The sequence below is a fragment of the Pundamilia nyererei genome, unplaced genomic scaffold (assembly GCF_000239375.1).
Source record: "Pundamilia nyererei isolate P.nyererei 1_Seehausen unplaced genomic scaffold, PunNye1.0 scaffold00162, whole genome shotgun sequence".
In the NCBI taxonomy this organism is placed as follows: Eukaryota; Metazoa; Chordata; class Actinopteri; order Cichliformes; family Cichlidae; genus Pundamilia; species Pundamilia nyererei.
Genome location: NW_005187563.1, coordinates 1,068,392 through 1,096,132, shown reverse-complemented (window position 1 = coordinate 1,096,132; position 27,741 = coordinate 1,068,392). Strand labels below are relative to the sequence as shown.

The following is a 27,741-nucleotide window of genomic DNA, read 5'->3' as shown; positions in this document are numbered from 1 at the left end:
GGTAATTGTTGGAGAGCTGGTGAGAGGACAGGTCAGGCAGTGAGAATGATTACATAAAACTGGATGTTTTGAGACTGTCTGAGAGCTCTGCAGCATGAACAGATGGCCACAGACAAAGAAAATAACTTTATCATCAAGAAGAAATTCAGAAATTACAGTCACTGAATTATTTTTTTTTCAACCTGAGCGAGCCAGCCTCTGGGGGGAGCTGCAGGTATACACTGGTGGCCAACCAGCACTCAGGTCAGGCCCAATTTGGGGTATTTTTCTAAACTGTCAAGTGCCCGTCAAGCTTTGGCAATAAAGGAGAGGAGATAAGGAGAGAGATTTGAGATAGTTGGGATTGAGCTGTGGGCAATAAGAGGGAAGGAGGAAGCTTTTAGGGTGTTATCCAGGCTCTCTGTTTGCAGCTCCAAATGTTCCTGTGCCTCTGATGAGACGGGCTCATATGACAGATTACCAGCACAAATGCTGCTCGAGGGAAAGCTGGCACAGGGGCAGAGCCAAACACAACACCAAAAGATATACAACTGTGTTCGCTCGAGTATGGTGCGAAAGGCCGCAGAATGATTTTCACGCCTGATGAAGGAACGAACGTTATAAGGTGTTTTAGGATCTCATCTTACACATTATCAGATACTAAAAATATTTGCCAAAACATTTTGTCATAATTTTCTCAGCTAAAATTCAAGAGTGGTCTTTGCTTAAAGAAAACTAAAAGGAAAAATGATCCGTCCATAAACATCTAAACCTCTAAGCCCCGCCCGCCTACTATACAAACCTTCTGTTTGACAGGGGCAGCCAAAGAAAGGACAACATGCTTAAAAGGGGACAAGAGGGGACTTGGTACAGGATTAGTCTGAGATGTATGGGATTCAAAGGCATACTAGGTCATCTTTAACCACTTGCAGTGAAACATTTCCACTACACATTTACCAACTTGTTTTTAAGGGATAATCTTTAAGGTTTCAGTTACAGACAGACAGGATTAAACACGACAGAAATGCCTTTGCGGTGTGTGCGGTATGATTATTCCTTCGGTGAGAAAAAATGGGCAGATTAGGTTTTGTTGCTCTACTGTGGGTCTATTTTGGACTTTGTTTTGAAGTGATGCCCAGTCATTTTGCCTATTGAAAGTTAGCAGAGTAGGGAACGTTGGACTGATGGTGGGGGGAACACGGCTTATCGACCATGGCCGGGTGCGTTTCTACTCTGGAGATGGGACACAGGGCACTGGGGCGTGCTGACGAACATCCCCTGGGACTCCTGTCCAATTACAGCTCAAAATGAGCCAGGAGAGCAGCGAGATTGGGCTGGGCGCACCAAAGTGATGATGGAAGGAGGGAGGGGGCTGAGAAATGGAAAGTAAGGGGGCCAAGGATATGAGTAGCACTTGAAATTAATGGGGCAGGGTGGAACAGGACTCCCAAGAGCGAGTGCAGGGCCCGCTGATGACATGAACTTCACCCTCAAGCAGCCATTAGGGGGCGAGAGGTTCCAGTAATCTCAGAATTCAGAGGCTCAGAAGGTTCCCCAGATTTGATCACTGCTTCTGGGCTAAGCTGGTGTTGTGAGTGGCCTCAACGTGAAGCAGCAGCAAGTTAACTGTGCATGACACTATTAGAGTGAGTCAGACACCTCTGAAACCATGATCGCATAACTAAACTGGGAATTTTTGGTTGCAATCCAGATTTCATTCTGGCCCACATCACATAAAAACTGACAAATTGAAAAATTTCAGCAAAGATTTTAATAGAAGCTGGCGTTCAGAGGGCTTTCATTTGAAATGTCATATTTGGACGACTCTGCTCCGAGAGCTATTAAGCAGAAATGTGTTCGTCTATAAAAGAGCTCTTCTGTGTGTGATTGCCATTTAATAGCCGGCCATACGTTCATGCTCCAGTCTTGCTTTAATGTTGCAGCGCACTGGGGACTGTCAGCGAGCGAGGGGGGAGAAGAACCCAGGGCCTTGAAACATCTCATCCAAATTACCGTCATCTTCCAAAGCACAGTGTCGAGGGGAGGAGATGAAATGCTGTCATAATGTTACTGTGGTGGAGCTCATTGCCTTCGCATTCAGTGTGCATGGCCACAAGATATGACACAGACAAGACTAATAGCAGCAGGAGAATTACAACAATAAATCTACTTTTGATTACATATTCAGTGCTGATTTGATTAACATTTAAATAACGCCCTGATTTGATTCTAATTCTAATTCACGATGCCAACATTGCTTTTCAAAGGCTTCCTCAATGGCAAAAGATATCAGCTCGTATCACTTGCGATCCAAAAATAACCCGCTATCAGTTATATCCTCTCAGTAACAAAGTGGCACAGACAAGTGCTCTCTGTTTGACACACAAAGAAAACATGACTGTCACAGAGCTGAGAGGGGGAGACGGGAGGAGGGAGAGAAAGGGAGGAAGGGAGAGGTAGAGAGGCACATTTAAAGTTTTGCCAGGAGTCAGCGGTGCTTTTAATACATACAGTCACATCAATGGCACATTAAGAAAGTGTAACCACGGCAACAGACACCGGGATTATGTTAAACAGAAGCACACAAAAGACCTAAAGATGCTTTGTTTAAAACAGTGGCAATGGTTTGAAAAGAAAAAGATGAAAACAAAAAAGTAGCAAGTGAAGATAAAAAAAAAAAAAAAAAATATAGTGAAGGTTGAAAGGGCAGAATTTTCACCTCTTGATTATTTCATGAGTAGCTGTATTAATCACACTGGGAGGACATAAATATTCAATTCAATTCAATTTTTTTTAAATATAGTGCCAATTCACAACAACAGTCGCCTCAAGGCACTTTATACTGTAAGACAAAAAAAAGACAGCAGCATTTAAGTGAAGTACACGTGTTCTGGGGCAAAAAGCGAACCTTTACAATCCCAATCCTCACATTTATTGATTAAAACTAGATATCTGGGCTTTATCAACTATTGGTTATAATTACAATCATTCAGTGAACTGACTTTCTCTACTTAAAAGTAGTATTTGGCTCATAATCATCATCCACAGGTCCTATTTTGAAGTCTTGTGATTAGTGCTCTCACAGATCACTTGGTTTCAAAAAACAAAATGTTACTGTTTCCTCATTAGCTAAATGTACAAATTTTGTAAGATAAGATAAATCATTAGCTATTGAGCATACCACATATAAGCTTCCTTATATAAACACAGAATAAACGAGATTTACCAAACTGCGTCTGCAGACATATTAGCAAAGTGTTTACAGAGGTCAAGTTAGAAACCTTCGTGACCTCTACTCATAGACTTCTTAGGCCCTTTTTAACTACAGGTTTCGCCCTCACTTTTGGGACCTAACGGTGTCCATGTACTATATTATATTTTACTACATTAGGAGCAATTTATCCTTGTTAACAGCCGAGCTAACATTAGCTAAATGCTCATAATTATAGCCAAGCAATTTACTGGTGGTCTACCTGCTAACATGGACAAGTTGATAAACGTCCGATATAGCAGCTAACTACTCGAGGTGAAAGTTCCTTTTATAAAGATTTTCTATTCAGAAAACAGCTTTATTAGTTTACTATTGCCGGAAAAAATAGACTTACTTATTTTTAAGCTAACAGCATTGTAGCTACAGCAGAGCCAAGAGTGTTAGTGAGGCAAGGTGTTCGAAATTAAGAAAAAAGTTCACTACTCTTGATTCATCCCACGCCTTCACACATTAATCTATCCACAGGCTGTTAGAGGCCTAAGTAAATGTGGAAAGGTCTCATTTTTTCAGAGAGATTATATGCTGGCGATAAATATGTGTTTAAAACAAGAAAAATACTGTATGGTTGACTTTTAGATGACACACATTTTATTTAATATATGTATACACAATATATCATAAAATGAAAAAAAATTCTAAAGGGAAAAGGTAACATTTCTATTTGATATGCATATCTGTTCTACACACAGACGCACACAGTATGAGGTGTAATATAATGACCAGGATGGCTCTGGGGCTCTTTCTTCAGTCATCTGACTGTGAGAATAACATTAGGCAACAGTCCACTCCAATAAAAACACGCAGTTTCTGCAGCTGCAGTAACAGTGTCTCGTTTCCTTTATCTCTCCTCCTCTTTACCATCAGCTCCCCCACCCTCACACCCCCATGACATTTCCATCTCCGTCCAATTTTTTGGTCTTCAAGAGCCAAATTCATCCAGGTCAAGCAAAACTAAGGCAGCTTGGTGCTCAGCAGCACAGTGCTTTAAAACTTGTTGCAGTGAAGTGAGTCAGTATTCTTCACTGAATAGTGCAGTGGGTGGACAACATAAAAAGAACAGAGACGTTCAGCTTCAGCCGTGTGGTTAGGTTTATTTTTAAAGCTGCACTTTGTAGCTTTGAGGTGTTTCTAATATTTGTCAAACCCTACATACAGCCAGTGAACTGAAGTTAAAGTTGTTGTAAAAATGTCTTGTTAAGGCCCATTAAATAATCAATGAGTTATCTCAGAGCCAACTGACTGCCAAAGATAACAATGTCATGTCCCCATAAGCTAGCCAATAATAGCACAGTTCCAACAGAAATGTGTCACAATGCAAAATGTTGCAATAGGAATGCTGTGTGTCCCCCCCCCCCCCACCCCCACTTCCTTTTTTCAGTTAGAAATGTCTTTTGATGATTGTGAATTTCTTGAAACTCCAACAGTGAGTTTTGAAAGCCTAAAATTTCCATTCTTGAAGTCCACAGAGCAAAGGGCAAAACAAGCAAACGGAGCAAACAGTCTTACTGCACCATGAAATTCTGCGGCTTTAATGCTAAAACCACTGCCCTAATTCACAATAGACATATGTTGCAATAATATTCCAAATTAAAAATGGCATTTCTGTCTAAAGTTAGATAATTCATATCTAACATACCGTAAGTGTTTTAGTGCCACATGACACAAAAGCATTCTGCTGTGGCTGCATGGCAAAATGCTGTAAAATTGTGTGCAAAATAACGGGATTAACGACAACACTAGCAAACACTTTGATTTTAATCTGAGTCAGGTATAACACTGTTTTCATTTTCTCTTCATTTTGACCATTCGACATGAGAGCTTTGCAATTATCTCAGCAATAACAAGAACTCTTATATTAACATAAACATAAACCATTCAGCCAGAACGTTAAAATGTCTGACAAGTCTAGTGAAGAACATTAATTCCTTCACAAAAAGGTACCATTTTTCTTGGGTCCTGGTATTCAAGTGGTATTCCCCAATGGCAGTTGCCTCCCGCAGCAGGAAAGTGTACCCAGCTACTCGGAAACTGTGCTAGGAACCCAACAAATAGCCTGAGGCACTGACGTGGGATCACCGACTTTAAGGACCCAATATCTGGAGGTCTCCCCAAGGGACCCGCTCTAAAACAGAGTCAATGATAAGTCGAACTTGGAGAAAAAAGGTACGACTTGATGACAGAATAATTATAATAATAACAATTAGCAATTTCTGCTTATCCATTTGGGGAAAGGGTTTTACCTGACCTGAACATAATTTGGACGTAACTCAATAGGGATCCCAGTTAAAGTCTAAGATAGCAAGAAGGGGATGGATGTCTCGAGAATTCCAATGGCCCCCAAAATTGGAATCTAAATACTACTGGGCAAAGGTGAAAGACATTCCAGTCTTAAATTGTTGGTTGTACATGAATGTTTGTGAAGCTTATTGGGCAATTCAACGAAGATCCCTGCAGACATAGAACTGGAAACCTTGAAATGGCCTTAAATATTTGTGGAAGTATTTAAATAAAAGTTATCACTAAAACACAAAACATGAGGTAGAAATATATTTTAGTACATCCATCTGCTTTAAGCTCTTGACATCAATGGGGTCATAGTTGACCTGCCTACGGTTAGGGATGGGTTTTGTTTTATGCTAAAAAGGCAAGTTGCTTTTACATTTACTGTTTTCATTTGGATTTTCAAAACGGGCAAATATTCTATAAAAAGGGAAGAACCATTCACCAGAACCAGTCCCTACCCATAACTCTAGATGGGTTGCCAGTGACCTGGTAGGTGTTAAGAAGTTAAAGATGCAAAATTCAACCAGGTTTTCAACATGTTCAGTAGAATCTGTTAAATGGAGGGCTTCTTTCTTTTGCCCAGAGTATGGAGCAAATAGCCCCGGTGGTTACATCATATAAGATTCCTGCTATATGGACTCCACCCTGCAGTGCTGTTCCCTTTGCAACAGCATGTATGCCTGTGCGTGAGATGTGTTCAATGGCATACATCGAATAAAATGTGTAAACGCCCAGTATCGTGTCTCTGCTCTGATTTATCTCCTTTATTAGAACCAAGTCCTGTGTCACCCTACCCGTGTCGGGGGTTTAAATGACAACTATGGTTCCTGTTTGGAAGCAGGAGAGGAAAACAAGTTTTTCTCTGCCTCCATCATGATTCGATGATTATTCAACAAAGCACTACTTATCTAAGGGCAAATTTGGCAGCTGGTGTGCCTTCGTAAACCTAAACAGTTTCAGTTGATAGTGATCATGACTGTGATTAAAGATGCCTGTCGAACCTCTGCAGTCAATCAAATGACTTCCTGTTCTGTTCAGACGGTTTTTATTTAATAAAAACAAAAACAAAACAAAAGCAATCCCCCGTCTCCATTTCCATTTCGTTTTTTTTCCCCTCTCGAGTTTTCTCTGTTTTTAATTCTCCTCTTGCCCCCCCCCCCTCCCCTTTTGCAACACTCCAGGGTCACCATCTGCATGGCAACACTCGCAGCGTGACACTTCCATAACCCAGGAGGAGGAAAAGAAGCACAGAGTGTGGACCTCTCTCTTTTTCTCTCTTTTTCTATTCATAGGCCACCCGTAATTCATTAGCTCTCCCTCTCATCCTCTCTATATTTTCTCTCTGCAGTGTGACCGATGCAGGCTTCTGAAAGCTTGTTCGGATATTTTCTGGAATGAAGCTGCTGACAGTCAATTTTTTTTTTGCGCTGCTATACAGCATGTTTTAAATTTAACCTTTCTCCATACTAAACCTCATTCATAAAAGGCAGTTTTTTGTGGGGTTTTTTAATGTGGGGCAATAGAAATTTCCCTTTGGGAACACTAAAGTACACTGCATTTCACACACCATGTAAACCAATATGTAATCATTCTGCTGCGTTTATTGGTTTATCATTAACTTTTAAAGTAAATTTTTCAAAATAAATGCCAAAGTAAATTGAGAACATATCCATCTACAAGACGAATAATGATTTCCTTTACAGATAGCCTCTGGTGTTGCACAGTTTCAGTCTGACCTATTGGCGTGACCCCTGCAAAACCAAACTCGCACTATGCTTGGTCAGTTTTGTTTTTGGCCTCTGGTTATGCGTTGTCTCTATTTTTTTACTTTTTCTTTTTCTTTGCTTCGCTTCAAGCATCCATCAGTCACACACACAAAGAGATTATCTCCTTTTTTCCTGATTTCCACCAGGCAGAATGCCAATGTTTTTCTTTCCTTCACTGACTCTCACCTCTCAGCCCTCCTCCTCCTATTTTCCTCCCTCCCTCCCGCTCTCCTCTTCCAGCTTAGCTTTTCCTTTTGGTTGCGAGGGAAGGCTGTTTATTTATTCAGACAAGATCTATTCCCCCCCCCCCCTCACCTCCCCCCATCCTCCAGTCTTTCTCTCTTTTTCCTTTCACTCCCTGATCACCTTCCTCTTTCCCCCCTGGTTATGTACTTGTACAGTATCACTATGAGAGGGGGGAAGGGGGGAGAAAAAAAGGGAGAGCGGGTGAAATCTGCCGTGGAGGTGGAAGAGAAATTTTTAAAAAGAGAATAAAAAAAGGAAGGATGTAAGAAGGAAAGGTGGAGGAGGGAGTGTGCTCTGTACTTCCTGTGTCTCTTAAGCCATACGGAATAAAGACAGTTGTGTGTCAGTGGGGGAAACACTCATACTGGTTTAAAGCTTCTTTATGGGCCCAGCCACGGTGCACATGGCAGCAGTACCTTTGAGGATAAGACTATAACAAAGTACAGCAGTAAAATACAGCCAGAGGGAATGATTAGTGTACGTGTGCAAGAGAGAGAGGGAGAGGGAGAGAGAGAGAGAGAGAGAGAGAGAGAGAGAGAGAGAGTTGGCAACAGAAGGAGAGAATGAAAGAAAGACATGAAGAAAGAAAGCCATGCTCCAGGTGGTGCATTATTAAACAGATTTGTCACTTAGGGCCAGTGGTGTTAAGTGTGTGTGTGTGTGTGTGTGTGTGTGTGTGTGTGTGTGTGTGTGTGTGTGTGTGTGTGTGTGTGTGTGTGTGCGCGTGTGCATGTCCGAGGCAAAGAGCAGTTAAAGATATAAACATATATGGACTTAAAAAAACATGGAAATTTATCTTTTAAAAAGACAAAAAAAGAGTAAAAACGAAAAAGAAAAACGGTGGACAGACAAAAAACTAATCAAAGAAAAAGAAACGGACAGAAATGAAGAACAAAAGAAAGAAAACAACAGCAAAAGGAAAAAACAGGAAGGAAGAAAAGAAACGGCTTTGAATTTGTTCGACATTTTTGATTTACACATGCACGTTACCTCATACTCAGTGATTATATGGTGACTTTATGAACACACACACGCACACACACACACACACACACACACACACACACACACACACACACACACACACACACACACACACAGGAGAACATGACATTGATTTAAATCAATTTATCCTCAGGCCTAACTTCTTCCTGACAAAACCCAAGCCTCCTCTTTGCCAAGGCTTCACCCTAAAATTTAAGCAGTTATGCGACTGTGCTAAAAATGCGTGTCCCCACAACATGAGTAACACAAGTACAAACACACACAGTCATGTGAGGTGTGTGTTACAGTTGCGTTTTAAATCCCTGCGGCTGCTGTTGACTAAGCTGATCTTTGTTGCAGGGGGGAAAAAAGAAAAAGAAGCAGCTACTGCATATGCCGTGACAGGCAACAACACTTGTTTTAGTCAAAAATAACATTAAAGAGACAGACAATGTCCTCTGTGTGTGTGTGTGTGTGTGTGTGTAAGCCTGCGGTAGGTAATCTTACTTTTGGAAGAAATCAAACAAAACGAATGCTGAAGCCGACAACTGCAAAGGACAGGACGGGAACAGAGAGTCCGTGCAAACACACACACACACACATACACACACACACACACACACACACACACACACACACACACACACTGTAGCCTGTGAGCACGCTGTTCAAAAGGCTGCAAATGATGCAGGGTTGCAACTGAAATATAAACTTCTAAAAGGCCAAAAAAAAGTGCTCAGGTTTTTGACTTTGATGGCAGGAGGAGGCGCGGGAACGACTCCCGAACACTTTGATATGCAGCACATTGTACAATTTGTGCATTTTATCCCTCCGTCTCCTCTGATACTCATACACAGAAACTGTACTTTAACAACAATTGCGCTGAAACTTCACATTCGCACACATTTATCCTCTTAACATTTCAGGATTTTACTGCCGAACCTAAAGAGATCTATTATTACTTCTAGTATAACTAACAGCTAAATCTATAGAATCTGTAATATAATACTCTCTGTATGCAAATCAATTAAACTATCGCTGTCAAATAAATTCTAAATAGAGAAAAACAGTATTTATCACTGATGGGTAGCACAGTATCTTAATATATTATACTTAAGGAGCAGTGAGATCTGCGCTAATGCAAATCCCATATTGTGAAAAGCTGTATGTTTAAAATATCCCTTCATATCAGAGATGGAAAAGAATTACTGATATCCAACTCTTTATAAAATGCAGTCTTCTCCATAACAAACACCTGCCCTGGAGGAGTCTTGCCTCCTCGTTCCATTGTTATTCCCTCCTCTCTTTCCTAATTCCTAGTCTCTCCTGCTCCTCTGTAGCTTTTCTAGTCCTCTTCTCTCCCTCTGTCATCTTCCCTCTGTCTCTTTTGTGTTTTGTGACGCACTCTTTTTGCTCAGCTATATAATTATCTCTTGCTGATTCCAGGGGCTGGTTCGGAGAAACTCAGCCCTCCCTTTCATTCTCCTTCAGCCCGCCCCGTACGCCTCCGTCACTCAGACGCTGAGTGCTGTATTGTTCTTCTCCGCTACAAAGGCTTGACAGACAGCTGTGAGACACAGAGAGTGGATTCTGAGTCTGCCCCGCATCCCACCGACCCTCCCGTCTGCTGCCATCACTTTCATTTAAACTTGTCACTTTTCCTTGTATCAGTGTGATGGTTGGAGTGCATCGTTAGGCACGCGCACACACACGAATTAGAAAAAAGTCTAGACAGCAGTATTTAATGAGCAAACACACGGTGCATTTTAAACAAATGGTGACTAAACTTTTATTTTATTTTTTTTTAATTTGCCCTCTCTCATTAATATCACTTGTCCCGCATCTGACTTCCATCCCTCCTTCAAATCGAACAAGCCTCAGCGCCACCTGAGGAGCTGCAGTGCTCGCCGGAACCTTTCGAGGTCTTTCCTCTGAGCTGATCTTTGTCAGAAGCCGAGGCGAACGCCTTGAAGACAGCTTGTTAGGATTCGACATGAGCGAATCCGTGTCATTATTCAACATGCATCAAATGCAACCGTAAACACTGGGGTTTGGGGAGCAAATCGGAGCAGAAGCTTCCCTCGTCTCAATGGAAAAATTTCAAAGACGATTAAATAAGCCAACAAACGCAGCGATGGAAAGATAGGGAGGGAGATGGCTGGAAGGAGTTCAGCCCGATTTTGTATTTTGATTCAGATTCCAACATCAGCAAATTAGCTGTGTATGACTCTCACGATGAAGTGATGCCTGCCTCGATGAGCATAATGACTTCGGTGTCCCGTGACAAGCTTTTCTCCACCACAAAAAAGGATGAAATTCTGAGGTAAACGCTGGAAAACTTGCTTGAATTTAAAAGATAAAGATACGTCCTATCTGCTGCTCCGGTCTGGAAATATCAGAGGGCGCCTTTCCCCAGAAAAAACGGTTTTCGCTCTAACCCTTCAGTTAAAACCAGTGTAATCCTGAATGTAGGAAAGGTCCAACGTCCAGATAAAGCAGCAATACACACTCTCTCATGCCGCAGTCACACACACTATCAGAGGGGATTTAAAGATTCAAGCAGTGGTCTTGGTAATTAGGCGGATGGATTTGCGCCTCTCCTCGCAGTCCGGCGGGATATAAAGCGACACATAATGCAAGCGGACAAACTCTTTAAGTGGATTAATTAAAACCAACACTGCGGGGTCAAAGGTCAGGCCCCCTTTCTCTGTCAACCTCCCGTACTCTCGCCTTCCAACCTCCCTCGGAGCGCACTCGGACTGCGGGACCTGCATACGGATTTAAATGAGTGGATGAAAAAGGTCCCCGATGAGACGGAGCAGTGAAGGAATGATGGTGGAGTTTTCTGGGTTTATTTTCGGTTTGAGGCTTTAACATGAAGCCTCGTTTTCATATTTGTGCTGAATACACATACTCGCTTTGCAACTTAACCCCTAGTTTGGCTGATTTATCTTTAACTTCCCGTCTCTGAATATGCGGCAATTTTTCATCCGCGTGGTAATAGAATAAAAACCTGAGCTCCCACTTTCCCCTCCCTAATTGAATACAGAGCACACCTCGTCTTTGACATGCGTGTGCGTGTGTGTATGTGTGGTAGCTGGATGCAATCAGATGGAATTAATATGCATGCTGTTTCTCATTATGGAATAACTCAACTACACTTCAGATATGTGACGTGCACTGTGAGAGGCACGGGCTGATTTTCCAACCTCCATCCGTGATTCTCGAGCAGGAACAGAACTGTGTGACTGAATTCAGAGGAGCAGACACGCCCTGCTGATGATCGCACGCGTGAACACACATTTGTCACTTGCATTAACTTCATATTGCATTTAAACTAAAATCAGACTCGGCAGCAGCCGCATTAATCAGCCAATTCTGCTAATATGCATATGATGCTGCCTAATTGTGTTTCAGCAGTGAGATCTTTCTCATGTGTTTGGCTAGTTTGCTGTAACAAAATCTTTGAAACGATATTTATTGTTTTGGTTTTTGTTATTTGGCTTCTTAAATATTAACCGAGGATCGCTCAGTCGTCACTCAGACAGAAATTGGGGTTTTAGCCTTGTGCTAAATTTTTAGGAAATGATATCCAAGTAAGCGCTCCTTATCACTTCCCTTTGTTTGAAGCAAAACACACACGTGCCGTCTTCACACTGCTGTGGTTACGGTATGAAGCGTGCGTGTCTGAGCGTGACGGAGGTGAGTCTCATTAGGGAGAAAACAGCGGCGAGAACGCTGCCGAGGTGCTTCATTATGGTAGACGATTGAGAAGTGCTTGTTTGTGTGTGTGTGTGTGTGTGCGTGCGTGAAGGACTGGCGGATGTAACTGTGCGTGTGTGTATGACTGTGACCCCGAGAGAGTGTGAGCGTCGGGCCCGGCGATAAGCTGGTCTTTATTAAGATGCATCGTCTTTGGAGAGAGGGACAGCTGCTCTTGCCTCTAATCTGGAAGAACAAAGGTTTAATAAAGAGAGAAGACAAGAGCCAGAGGGGAGGTAAATACTCCCGTCTCTTCTTGCTGTCCTTCCTCACACCATTTCCCTCTGCCTGCCTTTTCCTTGTTTCTCTTATACCGACTGATCCAACGCCAGCTAAACTAAACTGGTGCAGAGATTACTGTGCACAAGTTCGCCCATTTGAATCCCAAAACTTTCACCTTCTCGCTGACCTTTGGCTTCCCACCTGTTGAGCCAAAATGGCCGCTATGAGGCCAATATGCCGGTGGCTAAAACAAGCTAAAAGCGTCTTTTTTTTATGCTGCCACGAGAAGTGTCCCAGTTAAGCAAACAGTCTGAAAGGAGAGGAAGAGCGTGTCCATAGAGAAAGTGTCTGCTGTGGCTATTTCTGAGCAAGTATGAGTCTGTGCGCCAGGTCAACTGCATGCCCTATTTCTCAGCCTGAATGGTCATCACCGCCTGTTTGGAAATGACATCACTTGCCCCCCCCTCCCAGTCCGTCAGCAGTTCACCGAAATATGCCTGCTCTACATTGCTCCGCTCATTTTCTATTTTGGATTTGTGGATTATGGTGGTGGGATGGAAGAGGTGGTGCGGGTGAGGGGATAAAAAAAAAAGATAAAAGAGGGGAGAGGCAGCATTAAAAGAATAATTTGAGGGTCCTGAGGGTTCTGTCTCCTCTCCTAGTCTCTAAAATAGAATCTGCGATAGTCCCGGCTGCTACCGCCGACTCTGTCGAGGGAATAATGACTTATTTATCAAATGGCTGAAATATTCAGGGACAAGGCCTTTTAAATTTCAGCATTTAAATTCATAGGCTTTTTCTGCTGAGATGCTTAATGACAGTGAATGTATTCAGTGTGATTTGCAGGTCCGAGACAGAGCCTAGTGTCCTGCCTATGAGCCTAATAGGTGTTTGACAGAAAAGGGGAGAGAGGGTTGCGTTTAAGGGCAAGGGAAGCCAAGAGAAGTTTAACCTTTGACCTCACGTGAGGCTCAAGTGTGTATCGTGGACCGCCTTCCCTGCCAAGAAGTAAACGGGCTGTGTTGCTGAAAACATGTTTTGCAGCAGTAGAGATAAAATTTAATGTTGTCTAAAGCGCGCTGGAGCAGGCAGGCAATCAGCCATGAGTAAATGTTTCAAGATAAATTCCTAGAGGGGTATACTATTTTTTCTGGCAAAGCGCGAGACTCCTCAGCGTTCGGAGGGACCACATCAGCAAGGGGGGGCGGGGGCAAGGGAGGGGTGATAAATGGGTGTTATTCTTACTTCTAGGATGAAATGGAGGAAAGTTTGGGGATGACGGCTGGTGATGAAGCGCCGCGCGGGGCAGCAGCGGAGGTTAATGAGATGTACGTGGACACACGGCAGCTCGTACGCATCAGCCTCATGACAGAGCGCAGCAGAGGAGGAAGAGGAGCTCAGAAAGTGGCAAGAGCTCCGTATTCGCGGCACATTAAAGCCAAACGGCGCAAAGCGTGCGTAATTACGCACCGCAGCGCCACTGCCATGGTGAGAAGGCGGCGACCTCCCGCCTGCGCTGCGTCCCACCCTCATTCTCTCCAGAAAAAAAGAAAGAAAGAAAAGCAAAGACAGACACACACCGCACTCCTGTCTCCGTTTCCCCTCTCTGCTAGCGGACTGTCGAGGCTGTGGAGAAACTGGCCGGGCGCTTACCTTAACACGTTCCAGCTTTTCAGAGGGTCCAGGTCTGAAATTATAGAAACCATGGTCGACTGGCTGGGCAGCACCGGGAGAGGGAGGGGGTGCGGCTGAAAAAGATCGAAAGAAAAAGCGGCGCTAAGGCTGTAAACTCCGTCAGCGAATGACAGCGATTGCTCGGATGCAACCCGTCCTGGTTGTTCAGTGGGTGATGAGCGCTGTCACAGCTCTCTCTCTCGTTCTCGCTCTCTCTTTCTCTCTCTCTCTCTCTCGCTCTCTCTCTCTCCGCCCCCTCCTGTACAAAGCCTGCGCTCTGCAGACGCGTCTCCCGAGCTTCCTCGGGTTCCTCTCTCGCAGACAGGCGGGCTTCTGCTGGAAATGCTGGAGATGTACAGCAGAGGAGGGTAAATCCTACCTGAGAAACTCATTTATTCATTTTCATCTTCAAACAGTACACAAGGACAAGCTGGAGTTTATACACCTCATTTTCACTGTGAAGTGTTCTCACTGAAAACTACTTTTTGGTGTTAAACCTCTGAGGATGGATTTTATATCGATGGGAACGACGTGTTCAATTTTACATGCTTGAGTTTTTATGAGGCAAATATGAGAGAAATAACCTGCTGTTTTCACTGAGAACCAGTTAGATCATCAAAAGAAAAGAAAGAAGCAAAGAAAACACTTTATGCAAGAATAACATATCACAGTTTAACATGCCTGGATATTCCTGCTATAACTGCACGGGACACTTATCAAACCTGAAATTATAGAAAGGCCATTAAATTAACTATATTTGCCAATTTTTACTTGATCATTTTTAATGTTAGAGAGATAAAGAAACAACGTGTGGTTTGATGCATTATCCATAGAGAATTGTTGGGTGAAATGTTGCAATGAAGTATTCGACACAAGCCTGCAAAGCATGGCTGCGATGATCTCTGCACACTCCTGTGAGCACTGACTTCCTGTCTGACACCACCACATCCTGTTGATAACTGTTTTTTCTCTTTTTTTCGCTACCCCTCCCCTCCACTTGACATGGCAGCAGATGCGTCATCTATGGCAAAGACTGACAAGGCAGTGGCCAAGTCCCACCTCTTCTGGGCTCCTATCTGTTTGCTCATTGGGGGGAAGAGAGAAAAAAAACAGATGAGATCTGAAGGGACAAAAAAAGAAGAAGAAGAAGAGACAGAAGTGTTTCAGATAATGGTCTGGGACAACAGAATAGAGTGAGACTGAAAGTCTGCAAAAACTACTGTAGCTCCTGCACAAGCTGTTTGTTTTCTTCAGGTTCATGATATTTGTCACACAACAGTCACTTTGACAGGAAACTGCCACCATTTAATTTTAGATTGTTTAAAAAAACCTTTGAATGAGACATTTCTTTCAGTTTAATCAGCTTTTTAAAAAACTCTTTTAGTTGTCCAACAAGACTGTTTAAACCTTCTGTAATCAGATGGGATCCATCATCTAAAGTTGAAGCCCCTTCACCCCCCAAGTTCCTAAAATTGAGGTCGTAAGGTTTCCCGTCGTAATAATGAACTAGGAGGTAATTTCCAGAGCACAAATACTAATTTACATGCAAGCAAACAAGGAATTGAAGGTTGGAGTCGAGTACATTGTAGGTAAGACATAACAGTAATGCAATGCTACAGCCCGGTGCTCTCAGCATCAGCAGCCATACTGCACTGGCTTTAAATAGACTCAATTGGACATCTGCTTCACAGAGGAAGGAGAGGAGGAGGATGGAGAGAGCTGACAGCATCGCGCTCCTCTTCCTCTGTCTCTATTTCTGTCGCGTGCTCATATAGAAACTGATGCTTGCACATAGCAGACACAGCATAGTTCTCCATTTCTGCATGGAAATCACGTCAGCAAGCACCATATTTACCAGAGTGGCCGTTGGTGTCGTTGTCAATGCCTGCATAACATTGACTGTTGAATTTAAATAATTGAATTTACAATTCTTTAAAGCTTATTTCAAACGTTTCTGGTGATGACATGATAGCCAAGTGGTCTGGGTGCATAGGCCTTGAGCAGCAAATCTCTGGCTTACGTTAGTCTCCTCCTTTGCCCGTCAGTTTCCTGTTTCTCTCTCTCTCTGTCAGCTTTTGCTATCAAGTCGAAGTCTGAAATGCCAAAAAGAAAACTGCAAGTTTGACTTTGAGTTTCCACATTTTCTTTCTTTGTAAAGCTTAAAAAAAAAACCCAAACAAACAAACAAAAAACACCTTATGTCTGTGTGTTTACTACTCTAATACAATCGATTGATTTGTGAACTTCATTATGAGCCATGAGAGCCATTATTTCCTTTCAGTTTTGTTTTGATAAAATACAATTGCTGTTACAAAAAATTGAATTGGTGATCATTAAAAGAAATGTTTCGCTTTCAAAAAACTCAGTTCTGCCTGGGTGACTTTGGTCAAAAGAGGGTTATCATTTCCAGCTGCTGTGATTTAAGTTTAATGAAACTAATCAGCCCCATAATGTACAAGTTACATTTTTAGATCACCAGATTCTCTCCTGTTATTTTGTTGAAAAACATGGCAGACATTATACTAATCCTCCACCAATAACACAATTTTCCCATTAATACCGGTCTTTTTTGTGGACATGGAGATCTTGTTGGTTAATATTGACAACTTAAAAAGAATGTGGGAGATTGATATTGGGGTCGCAGCAAAGTCACTTCCAGCACTCCTGGTTTAAGCGGCAAAATTACTTTGATTAAAGTTAGTTAATTTCAAGAAATTCAGATAAAAAATGGAGAAAAGCCTGCAAGCTATATCAGGTCAACAACTTGTGTTGCATTAACATGCCTTAGGCCTCGGTGACTTAGGCCCAGAGACTGATTGGAAACCCCCTGGCAACCTTTAGTTGCTAGGCAAAAATGTGTATTCCCTGACCAGCTGAAAAGTGGTTACTTGAAGCTGTTGCTCCTGTTGCTGGGTGAAATTGGTTGCAAAGAGGGTCCATCTATCCATCCATGTTTTTCTGCTTAATTGTGGCCGGAGCTTAACCAGAGAAGTCCAGACCTCCCTCTCCCACGCCACCTCCTCCAGCTTTTCCAAGCTGTTCCCAAACCAACCGAGAGATATAATCTCTCCAGCATGTCCTGGGCCTGACCAGGGGCCTCCTCCCGGTGGGACATTCCCAGAACACCTCACCCAGGAGGTGCCCAGGAGCCATTCTTGTCAGACACTCGCACCACCTCAACTGACTCCTTTCAATGTGGAGGAGTAGCGGCTCTACTCTGAGCTCTTCCCAGATAGCTGAGCTCCCCACCCTCTCTCTATGGCCAAGGCACCACCCAGAGCTCATGACCGTGCGTGAGGATAAGGTCATAGACTGACTGGTAAATCGGGAGGTTTGCTTTTACGTTCAGCTCTCTCTTTACCACAATTGACTGGTACAGCATCACCATCACTGGTGCCGCAGCACCAATCCCCCTTTTGATTTCTCACTCCTCTTTCCCTGCACTTATGAACAACACCCTGAGATACTTAAACTCCTCCACTTGGGCAGTGACTCGTCCCTGACCCTGAGTGGGCATGCCACCCTTTTCCGGCAGAGGACCATGGCCTCTCACATGTAGGTGCTGATTCTTATTCTCGCTTACTTGGGGTTTTTCACTCATTACTCCCCAATCTATGAATATTAATGATGTGGAGAGCGGCAAAGAAGTAATCAATTAAAATGTGAGTGTCCTGCTCGAACCAAAGTTGCATAAAACTAATTCCTCTTTAGTCCTTATGCTATAACTAAAGACCGGTATGCCCGAGTTTTCCTGTATTCTCTCAGGTGTAGGCATTACAAACCAATGTACCTGGGCTGGAAAAGATCACAGTTTGGGGTTAAACAGAGAACCTTCATTCTGATAATAAAAGTAACATCTACCCTCCACTCTATGTAGACTCTGTGACTATGGAAACCTTTTCATTATGCTACTGTATGCCTGCTAGCGTCATATAATACATTTTTTGATTTGTGACAGAAGGATAGCAGCAACAGTGAAAGGGAAGGTTTACAAGATGGTAGTGAGACCTGCTGGAGGCTGAGCTGGAGCTGAAGATGTTATGGTTTTTACTGGGAGTGACCAGGATGGGATTAGAAATGAGTACATCATAGGGACAGCTCAGGCTCAGGGTTTTAGGGACAAAGGCGCGGCTGAGATGGTTTGGACAATCACAGAAGACGGAGCGTGGATATGCTGGACAAGGGATGTTGAAGATGGAGCTGCCAGTTGGGAGGAAAAGAGGGAGACCACGGAGAAGATTCATGGATGTAGTGACGAAGGATATGCAGAGGATTGGTGTGGCAAAAGAGGATGCTAAGGATAAGAAGAAGAATCGATTTGAATTTTTTAATTAAAACGAACGAAAGCTTCATGTAGTTTGTAGGCCTGTAACAGAAGATGTTCTTCTGACATTTGTAGCAGTCAGTTTTAAAGGTGATACATCTGCGCAGCATATGATAAGTAACTGACGCTGCTTAAGGAGGTAAGCATTTATCATTAGGCTGAGGCTTACATCTGTCTCTCACATCCTTACTGGCAGGAGCTATCAGCTATGAGACATGTCAGCATAATGAAAAGGACCCCGGGTCACATAACTTATCCTTTGCTCTCATCATAATTACTATCACCAGTAGTAGGCACTCTAACAGTGAAGCTCTCGGATGTACTGGGCTGCAAGCACACACATCCTGTAGACGTGTTCTTTTTTTAAATATCATAACAGCCTCCTCACCATGGCAAAACAGGTGAGTCAGGAAAGTGTGAGAAAGGTGCAGCAGCACAGCACAAACCAGAATTCGCACTCATGTACCGCAGCTCTGTGAACAAGGTATGCAAATGATTACAGTCAGCTGCCTGCGTGTGAAAAGACACCCGCACTGTCACCGCCCGTTTGAACTCACTGATCCCATTATTCAGAAAGCGATAGAGAAAAAACCAAACCTGCGGACTCTTACTGGCACACACGCACAGTCAGGTATTTACACACATGTTTCCAATACTACAAAACCACATGTTCGCAGACGGAGCCAAAACAATATCAGCGTGATAAACACATTGTATTTCACTGAGCTTCTTTATTCAACAAAAGAACAACAACAATAAAACGGGCAGATTTTTGGACAAGCCTTGGGGTTTATGTCATCATGCATATGTGATGTGCATTTCAAATCGAAACAAAGTGAGTGTATCTTAAAGCCACCCACTGAATACAGATTCACATTTTACCTCAATCCACTTAAAAAAAAAAATGCGAGGAGAAGAGAGAAAAAATAAGCAGCAGAGAGGATGTGGATGAAATAAGTATGGGGGGATTATTTCATAAACGACAGAATTTTCTTTTCTGTGTAAGTCATTTGATCCTGTCAAATATGCCTAAAGCCATACGCCCACGTGCTCATTGTCTGAAAAATGCTTCGTTTATGAGAACCCCCCACCCCCCCTTCAAACAATGAGTGGAGCGCTTGGCTGCTCGGCTCCGCATCAGCCACGGCGTTCAGAGAAACCAGGAGAAGGCAAATGAGATTTAAATCGGGGGACGCAAAGTGGCACACACACGCCCAGGAGAACGGCCCAGTGAGCCTGTTTGTTTGTTTGTCCCACGCTGCAATCAGTGTTCTAAATTGCAGTAGGCCTACGTGTGCTGTGTTTACATACAGGATAGCGAGCATAGATGCAGAACAAACAGACTGGCTCCTTTTCTTCCATCTGGACCCTTTCTATCTCTAACATCATCTCAACTAATCTCCATTTAAATGCTGCACTTTACACACACACTCACCGGGACTTTTATTTATTTCTTTTTTAAGCTTCCCGTGCACCATATGTGTTATTCCAGCACAGTCTCGTGTTTGGGAAGTAGTGATACATGTAATCCGTTTGTTTGTGCGCATGGCCACAAACCACCTTTTTTTCCACTGCAGTCAGCATGAGTTGAAATGAATGTAACTCAGTTAGAGGCACACTTTGTGTTTGCGCAACTAACTGTTCAAAACTGTCCGAAAGGACTACAAAAATGGAGCTTTCTGATATTTTAACAGGAACCGTGCTCTGCTACTAAATATAAACAAGTAAGCTGTGTGAAACTAAACAAACAGGAAGTAAAATAAAACTTTTTTGTTGTTGTTGATCCAAAAATCTATGGCTTATACCACCGCCTACTCCATCTTCAAGTGGATGTAGCATTTGTAACCGGAAGCGCTACAATCCATATTCATGAGTGCGAAGCAGACACAACTTTTGCAAATATTTGAACTGTACATGACTGCATTGGTTATTCATCAGTTATGGTGTTTTCCTTTTTTCCAAAACAACATTTTCTCTGTCCATTTTGAAGGTGTCGTTGGTAGGACTTCAACAATTAGCTTGCTAATTGTTTTGATTTTACAGCTCACGACTTCTGGTCGCTTCTGTCGCATGTTTCTCACTAGCTTTGTTTCAAGCTTGCAGCTGTTGGTTTGATCGTTTGTTTTTTTGGTAACTGAAAAAGCTCTCAAATGATACCTCCCACTACCTGCTCAGCACCAATGTAATGCAGGCAAACTTAGTAACTATTTAGCAATGCAATTGAACAAAGCCCTGGCATTTGGTCCAGGTGGCACAACGTGATCACTTAACAAATAAATAAATAAATAAATAAATAAATATTTGTGTGTCGGTCCACCAGGAAAATGCCCGATATGCCAGATTACCAGTCCAGCCCTGCAACTGACAGTTGGAGTAGAGTACAGAGCTAAACTGAGAGTGAATGCTGAACTCACACGTCAGATGTGCACAAACACGACTCCAAGTGTATGCTAACGTTGCTCATTATCTGCTGCATGTGTAAAGAAAAAACTGCTTGTTAACAAATTTGCTCTACTAACTTTTGAGATGACAACAAGTCAGCGCTGTGTTTACACTTGTTGCTGCTGTCTCAGAGTGGCCACTGTTTCAGTTAATGCACGATGAATCTCAATCAACCTAACCAAGCCCGAGTGAAAGTAAAAGCAAAACATAGCCCATGAAGCTCTCTACTTGCTGTTCTTGAATTAATCTGAAGGCCACGTGAAGTTTCGAGGTGTGCGGAGTTTGACTCTGCAGAAAGTTGGCGACCTCTGCGCACCATTTGCCTCATCATCCACTGACCCCACTCTGTGATTTTATGTAGTTTTTGTACTTCCAAATTGCTTTCACTTTGTTATCCTTTGTTATCCACTTTGTTATCCCACTAACAGTTGACTGTGCAATACTTAGTAACAAGGAAATTTCACGACTGCACTTTTTGCACAGGTGGCATCCTATCATGGTACCATGGTGAGCTCCTGAGAGCAACCCATGCTTTCACAAATGTGAAAGTATGATTGTAGAAGCAGTCTGCATGCCTAGCTGCTTGATTTTATACATCTGAAGTCAATGATTTTGATAGGTGACTTAATATTTTTGGCAATATTTTTTTTCTCCGATGAGAGCTAAAACGTCTTCAAGCAACTTAAAGAAGTCCAGACGCTTTTCTTTCCAAGCTCCTTAAACATAGTGTATCATGGCTGACGTAGGCAAGGAGCAGGGACAGTTTGCTGGTCCCCTACAAGGCTAACACAGAGACCGGAACCACACACCTACAGCCAATTTATAAATCACTCAATAATCTAAAATACATGTCTTTGAACCTGAAGATGAAGCGAGGACTCTGCACAGATTCAGGGAGAGTAAAAAGGTCCTACTACCTACTGTTTTGAGCCTACACTTCTAACCACTGCACCCCTGCGCCACCCAACCTTTACATTATCATTCCATATTTTTAAGTAAAGGACCTTATTTATGGCAAACCATATATTTCAAAGGAACAAGCCTTTTTCCTTCTCTTGAAAATTGAAGTGTTTTCTTCTGTGCACTCCTGAATACATGCGTAAGTGTGTGGGATTTATTCAGGTAAAGTGGTGAGTCATGCGGAAAAAAAGTATAGTTGAAAATTGGAATGTATGCAACAAAAGTATGTGTGCAGAAATTCGGAAAATGGACACTGTTCTAAAAGTTTCTCCGATCACTCCTAAATTTGTCAAATTATCATATGATTTTCAGCCAAACCTGGCAACGCTGCCCATGGCTCTCCATCTCTCTGTACCCCAACCTTTTCTCTTTTTTTTGGGAGGACTGACAAATGATGTGCTCAGAGTGAGTGGAAAGGAAACGGAGAGAGGAAGGGAAAGCGCTTGGCAGAGAAACGTCCAAGCGAATCGGGCAAGAGAAAATGCAGAGAATAAGTGATTGAACCGGTGTGGTAGAGCGAGTGGGTGAAGGAGCGAGCGAGAGAAAGGGAGAGAGAGGAAAGAGAGGAAGAGGAAGAAGAGGAGGAGGTGGAAGAGGTGGAGGATATATTTAGAGCTGCACCTAATCAACTTCTCCGTCAGTTTGTGTCTGTGGGGGTGAAAGAGAGAGTGAGGAAAGAAAAGTGCACGCACACACACACACACACTAGGGTTCAACACTGAAAATCAATATGCAGCCCACTCGCTCACTGAAAGCAGCGGCCAGAGAGAGAGAAAGAGAAAGTGAAAGGCAGAACAGGAAAATGACCGGATGAGGAAGCAACAGCTGAGACAGCACAAGTGGAGGACAACTGCTTTAGTTTTATCACTGCACATAATTCATGCACAACAGATACATCAAGCTTTTCTGTTGTGCGGCACTCAGGTACCACGTGTACGTTAATTCGAGTTACTGGCCGGTAATTTCTCTTGCTTAAATTGGCGTTGAAGTAATCCCTTCCTGTTGAAATATAAGACTTCAATAATCTCAAGCTGTTTTCACACCATTTTTCACACTTTGTTCATAGCTACCTCTTCAAACACGCAACAAACAGCACAAAGTGACACCATATATGACATAAACATAAACAGAATGCAGTCATTTGTAGCATTTTTAGTTAAAATCTACACCTTAAATTGTTTGCAAAGACAAAATAGAACATCCGGAAACAAACAGTTTAAATATAAAGTGAAGTGAAAAAGAAGGTTTTCACAGGACTCTGCAGTGCTGTGAACTCTGAGTAGACCCCATGATTCAGTAACTTTCGTATTAAGTATCTTAAGATCCAGTAACTTGAAGTAATTGTTTTCTGTGTGACTTTATCAGTCTGTCACATCATTGTGGAGGAATTTTGGGCCACTCTTCTGTACAACATTACTTCAGTTCACTGAGGTTTGCATGCATTTGTTTCTGCACAGCTCTCCCAAGGCCCAGTGTTTCAATTGGGTTGAGGTCTGGACTTTGACCGAGCCATTGCCGCACCTTAATTTTTTTCTTTTTCTGTTCTTGGGATTATTGTCCTAAACTGATTTGGACCAAGCTTTAGCTGTCACACATATAGGGTCACATTTATGCTGGAACTCTAGAGCACTTTGGTATACATAGGAGTTCATGGTCAACTCAATGAGCAAAAGGTGTCCCGATCCTGTGACTGCAAAACAAGCCCAAATCATCACCCATCCACCACTGTGCTTGATAGTTAGTGTTCAGTTTGCAGTATTATGTCCAAACACCTGCACTTTGGTCTCGTCTTCCAAAGAACATTGCTTCTGATGTTTTATGGTTTGTTCAAATGCAAGTTTGTAGACTTAAGCTGTTCATTTAGAAAGAAGAGGCTTTCTTCTGGAAGCCCTTTTAAACAAGCCACACTTGTTCAGCCTTTGTCCAATTGTGCTGTAAGGAACTTTTAACGCACAGACTGAGGCCTGCAGTGTGTGAGATGGAGTTTTTGAGTGTTTTTGCCATTTCTCTGAGCATTGTAAGGTCTGATCTTGGAGTGAATTGGCTGATTGTGGCAATGTGTTAACTCACCTGAATGTCGAAGTCCAGCAAACTGGCAAAACCTCTGCTGTTATAGATGTGCTCACACTTGCTCATGATGGATTAATCAAGTGCATCAACTGACTTCTACTTACCCTCTTAAATCCTATAGAAGCAGTGAGGTTTTACTTAGTTATTTTGAATCAGATGCAAGCAAGACATAAAAAAGTCTGGGATAGACATTTTCCACAGTATTTCAGCACTTATACGTTTTAGCAGAATCTCTAAGTATTTGGCCCCTGAGGAAAGCAATTGCTATTTTCGCCTTCTTGTTGTCGGGTTGCAATTCAGGACCTGTTTTTGTCTTTTTTTTTGCCATAATATGAAAAATATTTGCAGTGGATGAATCAGAATACAGGAAAAATAAGCAAGGCCTTTCCTGAAAAGCCTGCTGCTTGACTGGCACCATATGTTTCACCACAACCTGAATTTATGGTTCAGCCTTCATGTAAACGCAAGTTATCTCGCTCTGTTTACTAATCCCCATAACCTTGCAGATGTTAGCTTTGTGTTACCTTAGCAAGCTAGACGATTCGTTACCTTTTTTAGCCTCAAGGACCCTGAGTTATTTGAGTATTTATGATGATTCAGACAGCAGAGCTTGACATCAACCTCTTAACATTCATTGGGTGTTTTGGGAGACAGCTAGGGTTTGGGTTTGTTTAACAGGTTGACAGAGAATTCTCAGTTGTTAGGAGCATCAAATAAATAAATAAAAACCTCCAAATTACTTCAAATAGAAAAAGTATAATAGCAATATGCCTATTTACCGTGTATGTAAAACAAAGCAAAACCCTAACCCTAATTGGGCAGCATTTCTAGAGCTTATCATGCTTTTCCTTTGTGTAGTACAATTTTAAATTGCATTTCTGGATATAGCATTAAACTGTGTTCCCTGACAATAGTTCTCAGAATTAAACCCATGGAATAATTTCTAGTATCATCTACTTATTCATCACGACTCCTTTGAATTTCTGGCATCTTGTAGTAGAAAATTCCAAAATCTTTGGCAATTTTATGTTGAGAAATGCTACGCCTTCATTTTACAAGACAGCAACCTCTGCCTTCACAGATGGTGCTTCCTTTGGCTGCGAGTGACAATAACCAACAACCACATAGCTGCGAGCCACAAATCACAACTCTGAAATGCAAGCTACAACCATGTTCTAGGTGTCTTCTTATTGTCTCAAACAGATGCTTTGCTGGCAAGTGATGAAGTCTACCACTGCTCTCAAGCTTGCATACTATGGCTGCTAGCATACTTCTACTCAGTCTACCCCCGATGGTTTCAATGCCAGTCAAAGGCATACAGTAATCTAGCCATTTACATCACTGAGGGTGTTTTTTATTTGTCTTCCCTTTTCTATAAAATTGCTGCTCACCTCCAGGTTTTATCTAAAGACCATCTACATAAATCCTTATGTGTGCATGTGCATGTGCTAAGATATTGATAGCTCAGACTTAAGGTCGATACTGTGTAGGCAATAATGAAGCCGGGATGTAGGAATGATGGCAACAAGAGCATTTAACAAGAGGAGGAGAAGGAGGGTTAGAGCTCATATACAGTAGCCCCACCCCCACCCACCTCCCCGCCCAACATCTCTCATTAGCTGATGATCGATCCCCTCTCTGTGTAACCCACACAGAGAGAAAACGCAATTAGAGCCTTGACCAAATGATTGTGTGAACTGCTGATCGATAGGTAATCACCACCTGAGAGGGGCAGGAGGCCGGCTATGGAGGGGAGAGAAGGGGCCAAAGGGTGAACGGGTGAGTTTGGGGTGAAGAAGTGAGAATGACGGAATGGAAAAAGTGAAGGGCTTGTGTAGAAAAACAATCACGGCTAATAACAGGGGATGTGAAGGCCATTCTGTGAAGAGGGTCACATCACCTTAAAATATCATAAAAAATTAAAGCAGTAAAGGTCACTTTGAAAGTTTTGTCCGAGAGGAAGGAGACAGAGACAGCTGTACATGTCTGAAGCTGGAGAGTGAACCCATATTTTAGCAATACCACACCACACACTTACATAAACCAGATGATCTTATTAGGCTTATTCTTTGCTATCAATATTACTTTTTTGAAACGTATTAATGAGGTGATGCATCTGCTCAGTCTCAGCAATGTAATTTAAGTATCGAGCACGTTAAAATTATATTTAGCTCACAGCCTAATGGAGGTATAATGGATATAGACTCCTGGTGATGTTAAACATGAGTTCATCATTCTGCAGTTAACATTGATCTGAGTGGGTAAAGTATTGAAAACAACAGGCCCCGTGGTTAACATCGGTGACCTCGCTCTCTCCACGGACATTGTTACTGCTACAGTTTCGAAAAAAATCAACAAATTCCCATAAAGCTGTCGATTCTCCCTGTACCTGCTGCCTTTGGCTTGTTTTTATTTTATTTTATTTTTTTAAATAAATCTTGTAATAAAAAGTTTAAACTGTGAACAGAACAACATTTTAAGCTTTTGGTCTTTTGAAGATATAATTGTGCATGAGACAATGCTAACTTCCTGGTTTGAGACCGGATGTGGGGTTCTACATTTCCGGTAGCTTTACTTTGCGGTCAATCGCTACTGCGAAGATATACTCCAAAATCATGTCCAAAACTCGAAAACGGAAAGATCGCGTTAAGTTACAAAGAGCAGAAGGTGGGAACACTCGCCACTGTTGTGTCATAAAAAATCTAATGATCAATTTTGACATTTAAAGAGTTTAGATCAATCAGTTGTTTACATCACTCAACACAAGCAGAACTGCATCACTGCAGCAGAAGACACATTTCACATTCAGAAGCACATCTCTGTATAGTGACTGGTCTTATGATTTAAACAGGCTCAGCATTCAAACTACAGGTGAAGAATAGTCAAACCAGATGTTTCCCCGTTATGTCAATATCAGCTAGTCAAGTACACACCTACACAGCATGTTAACAAACCGTGAAAAAAGTCACACAAAAAATGAATGATCGCTGGTAACGGTTTCTATACATTAGTATTTGTGACTTACCTTCAAAATTACAGCGGTCCCTCGCTAATGACGCGGTTCACCTTTCACCTCGCTGTTTCACAGATTTTTTTAGTGCAAGTTTGCACTAAAAATAATTTTTTTTTTTTTACGTCACATTGTGTCCTGCGTCCTGATCGCTGCAGACGATCTCCTCCGTGCCGTCTCTCCTGTACAGTACAGAATCGCTGCATCGATCGCTAGCAGTGACTCTGAAGTGCAGTACTGTATGTCCACGAAACGTTTTGCACCGTCAAAAAATAAATTTGGCTACTTGATTTCACCTATTGCTGGTTATTTTTAGAACATAACACCCGCGATAAACGAGGGACAGCTGAGAAATATAACATTTGAATCCCTTTTCTCTTTTGCCCTGAGGCGTGGGGGAAAAATATCGACAAGTCGATGAACATCATTTACAGATATATTGGGTAAATGCTCAAGACACCTATAGAAATGTAAATCGCCGCTTGATTCATTCATTTGCTTAACTTGTTTTGGACCGTAAACAGGGCGTGAATAGGACACCGGAAACAAAGCTCCCCACAGGAGTTTCCGTACCGGAAGTAGCATATGCTAACGTGCACATAGTCAATTAGTTTGTTTTTATTATTATATTATATTATACAGTTTCTCAGTCTGTTAGACATTGAGTTTGGGATTCTTTAATTACCTAAAACAATAACAGAAAACTCCTCAAATGGAAAGAAAGTGTGTTGGTACTTTGTTTGCCACA

At 42.3% G+C, this 27,741-nt stretch overlaps 1 protein-coding gene across 15 annotated transcripts in view; it reads right to left on the bottom strand.

Annotated features, from left to right (window-relative positions):
- The window catches only part of celf2 (cugbp, Elav-like family member 2), a 236,870-nt gene extending 222,261 nt beyond the window's left edge, over positions 1 to 14,609 (bottom strand). For 4 of the 15 annotated variants that reach the window (XM_013913980.1, XM_013913979.1, XM_013913983.1 and 1 more), the window contains exon 1: positions 14,167 to 14,609. In XM_013913980.1, the coding sequence (XP_013769434.1) occupies positions 14,167 to 14,219 (53 nt within the window). In that variant the 5' untranslated portion in view covers positions 14,220 to 14,609. The remainder of the gene's footprint in view (positions 1 to 14,166) is intronic. The other 11 variants (XM_013913992.1, XM_013913986.1, XM_013913987.1 and 8 more) reach the window with 6 other exon arrangements.
- Positions 14,610 to 27,741: the final 13,132 nt, after the last annotated feature.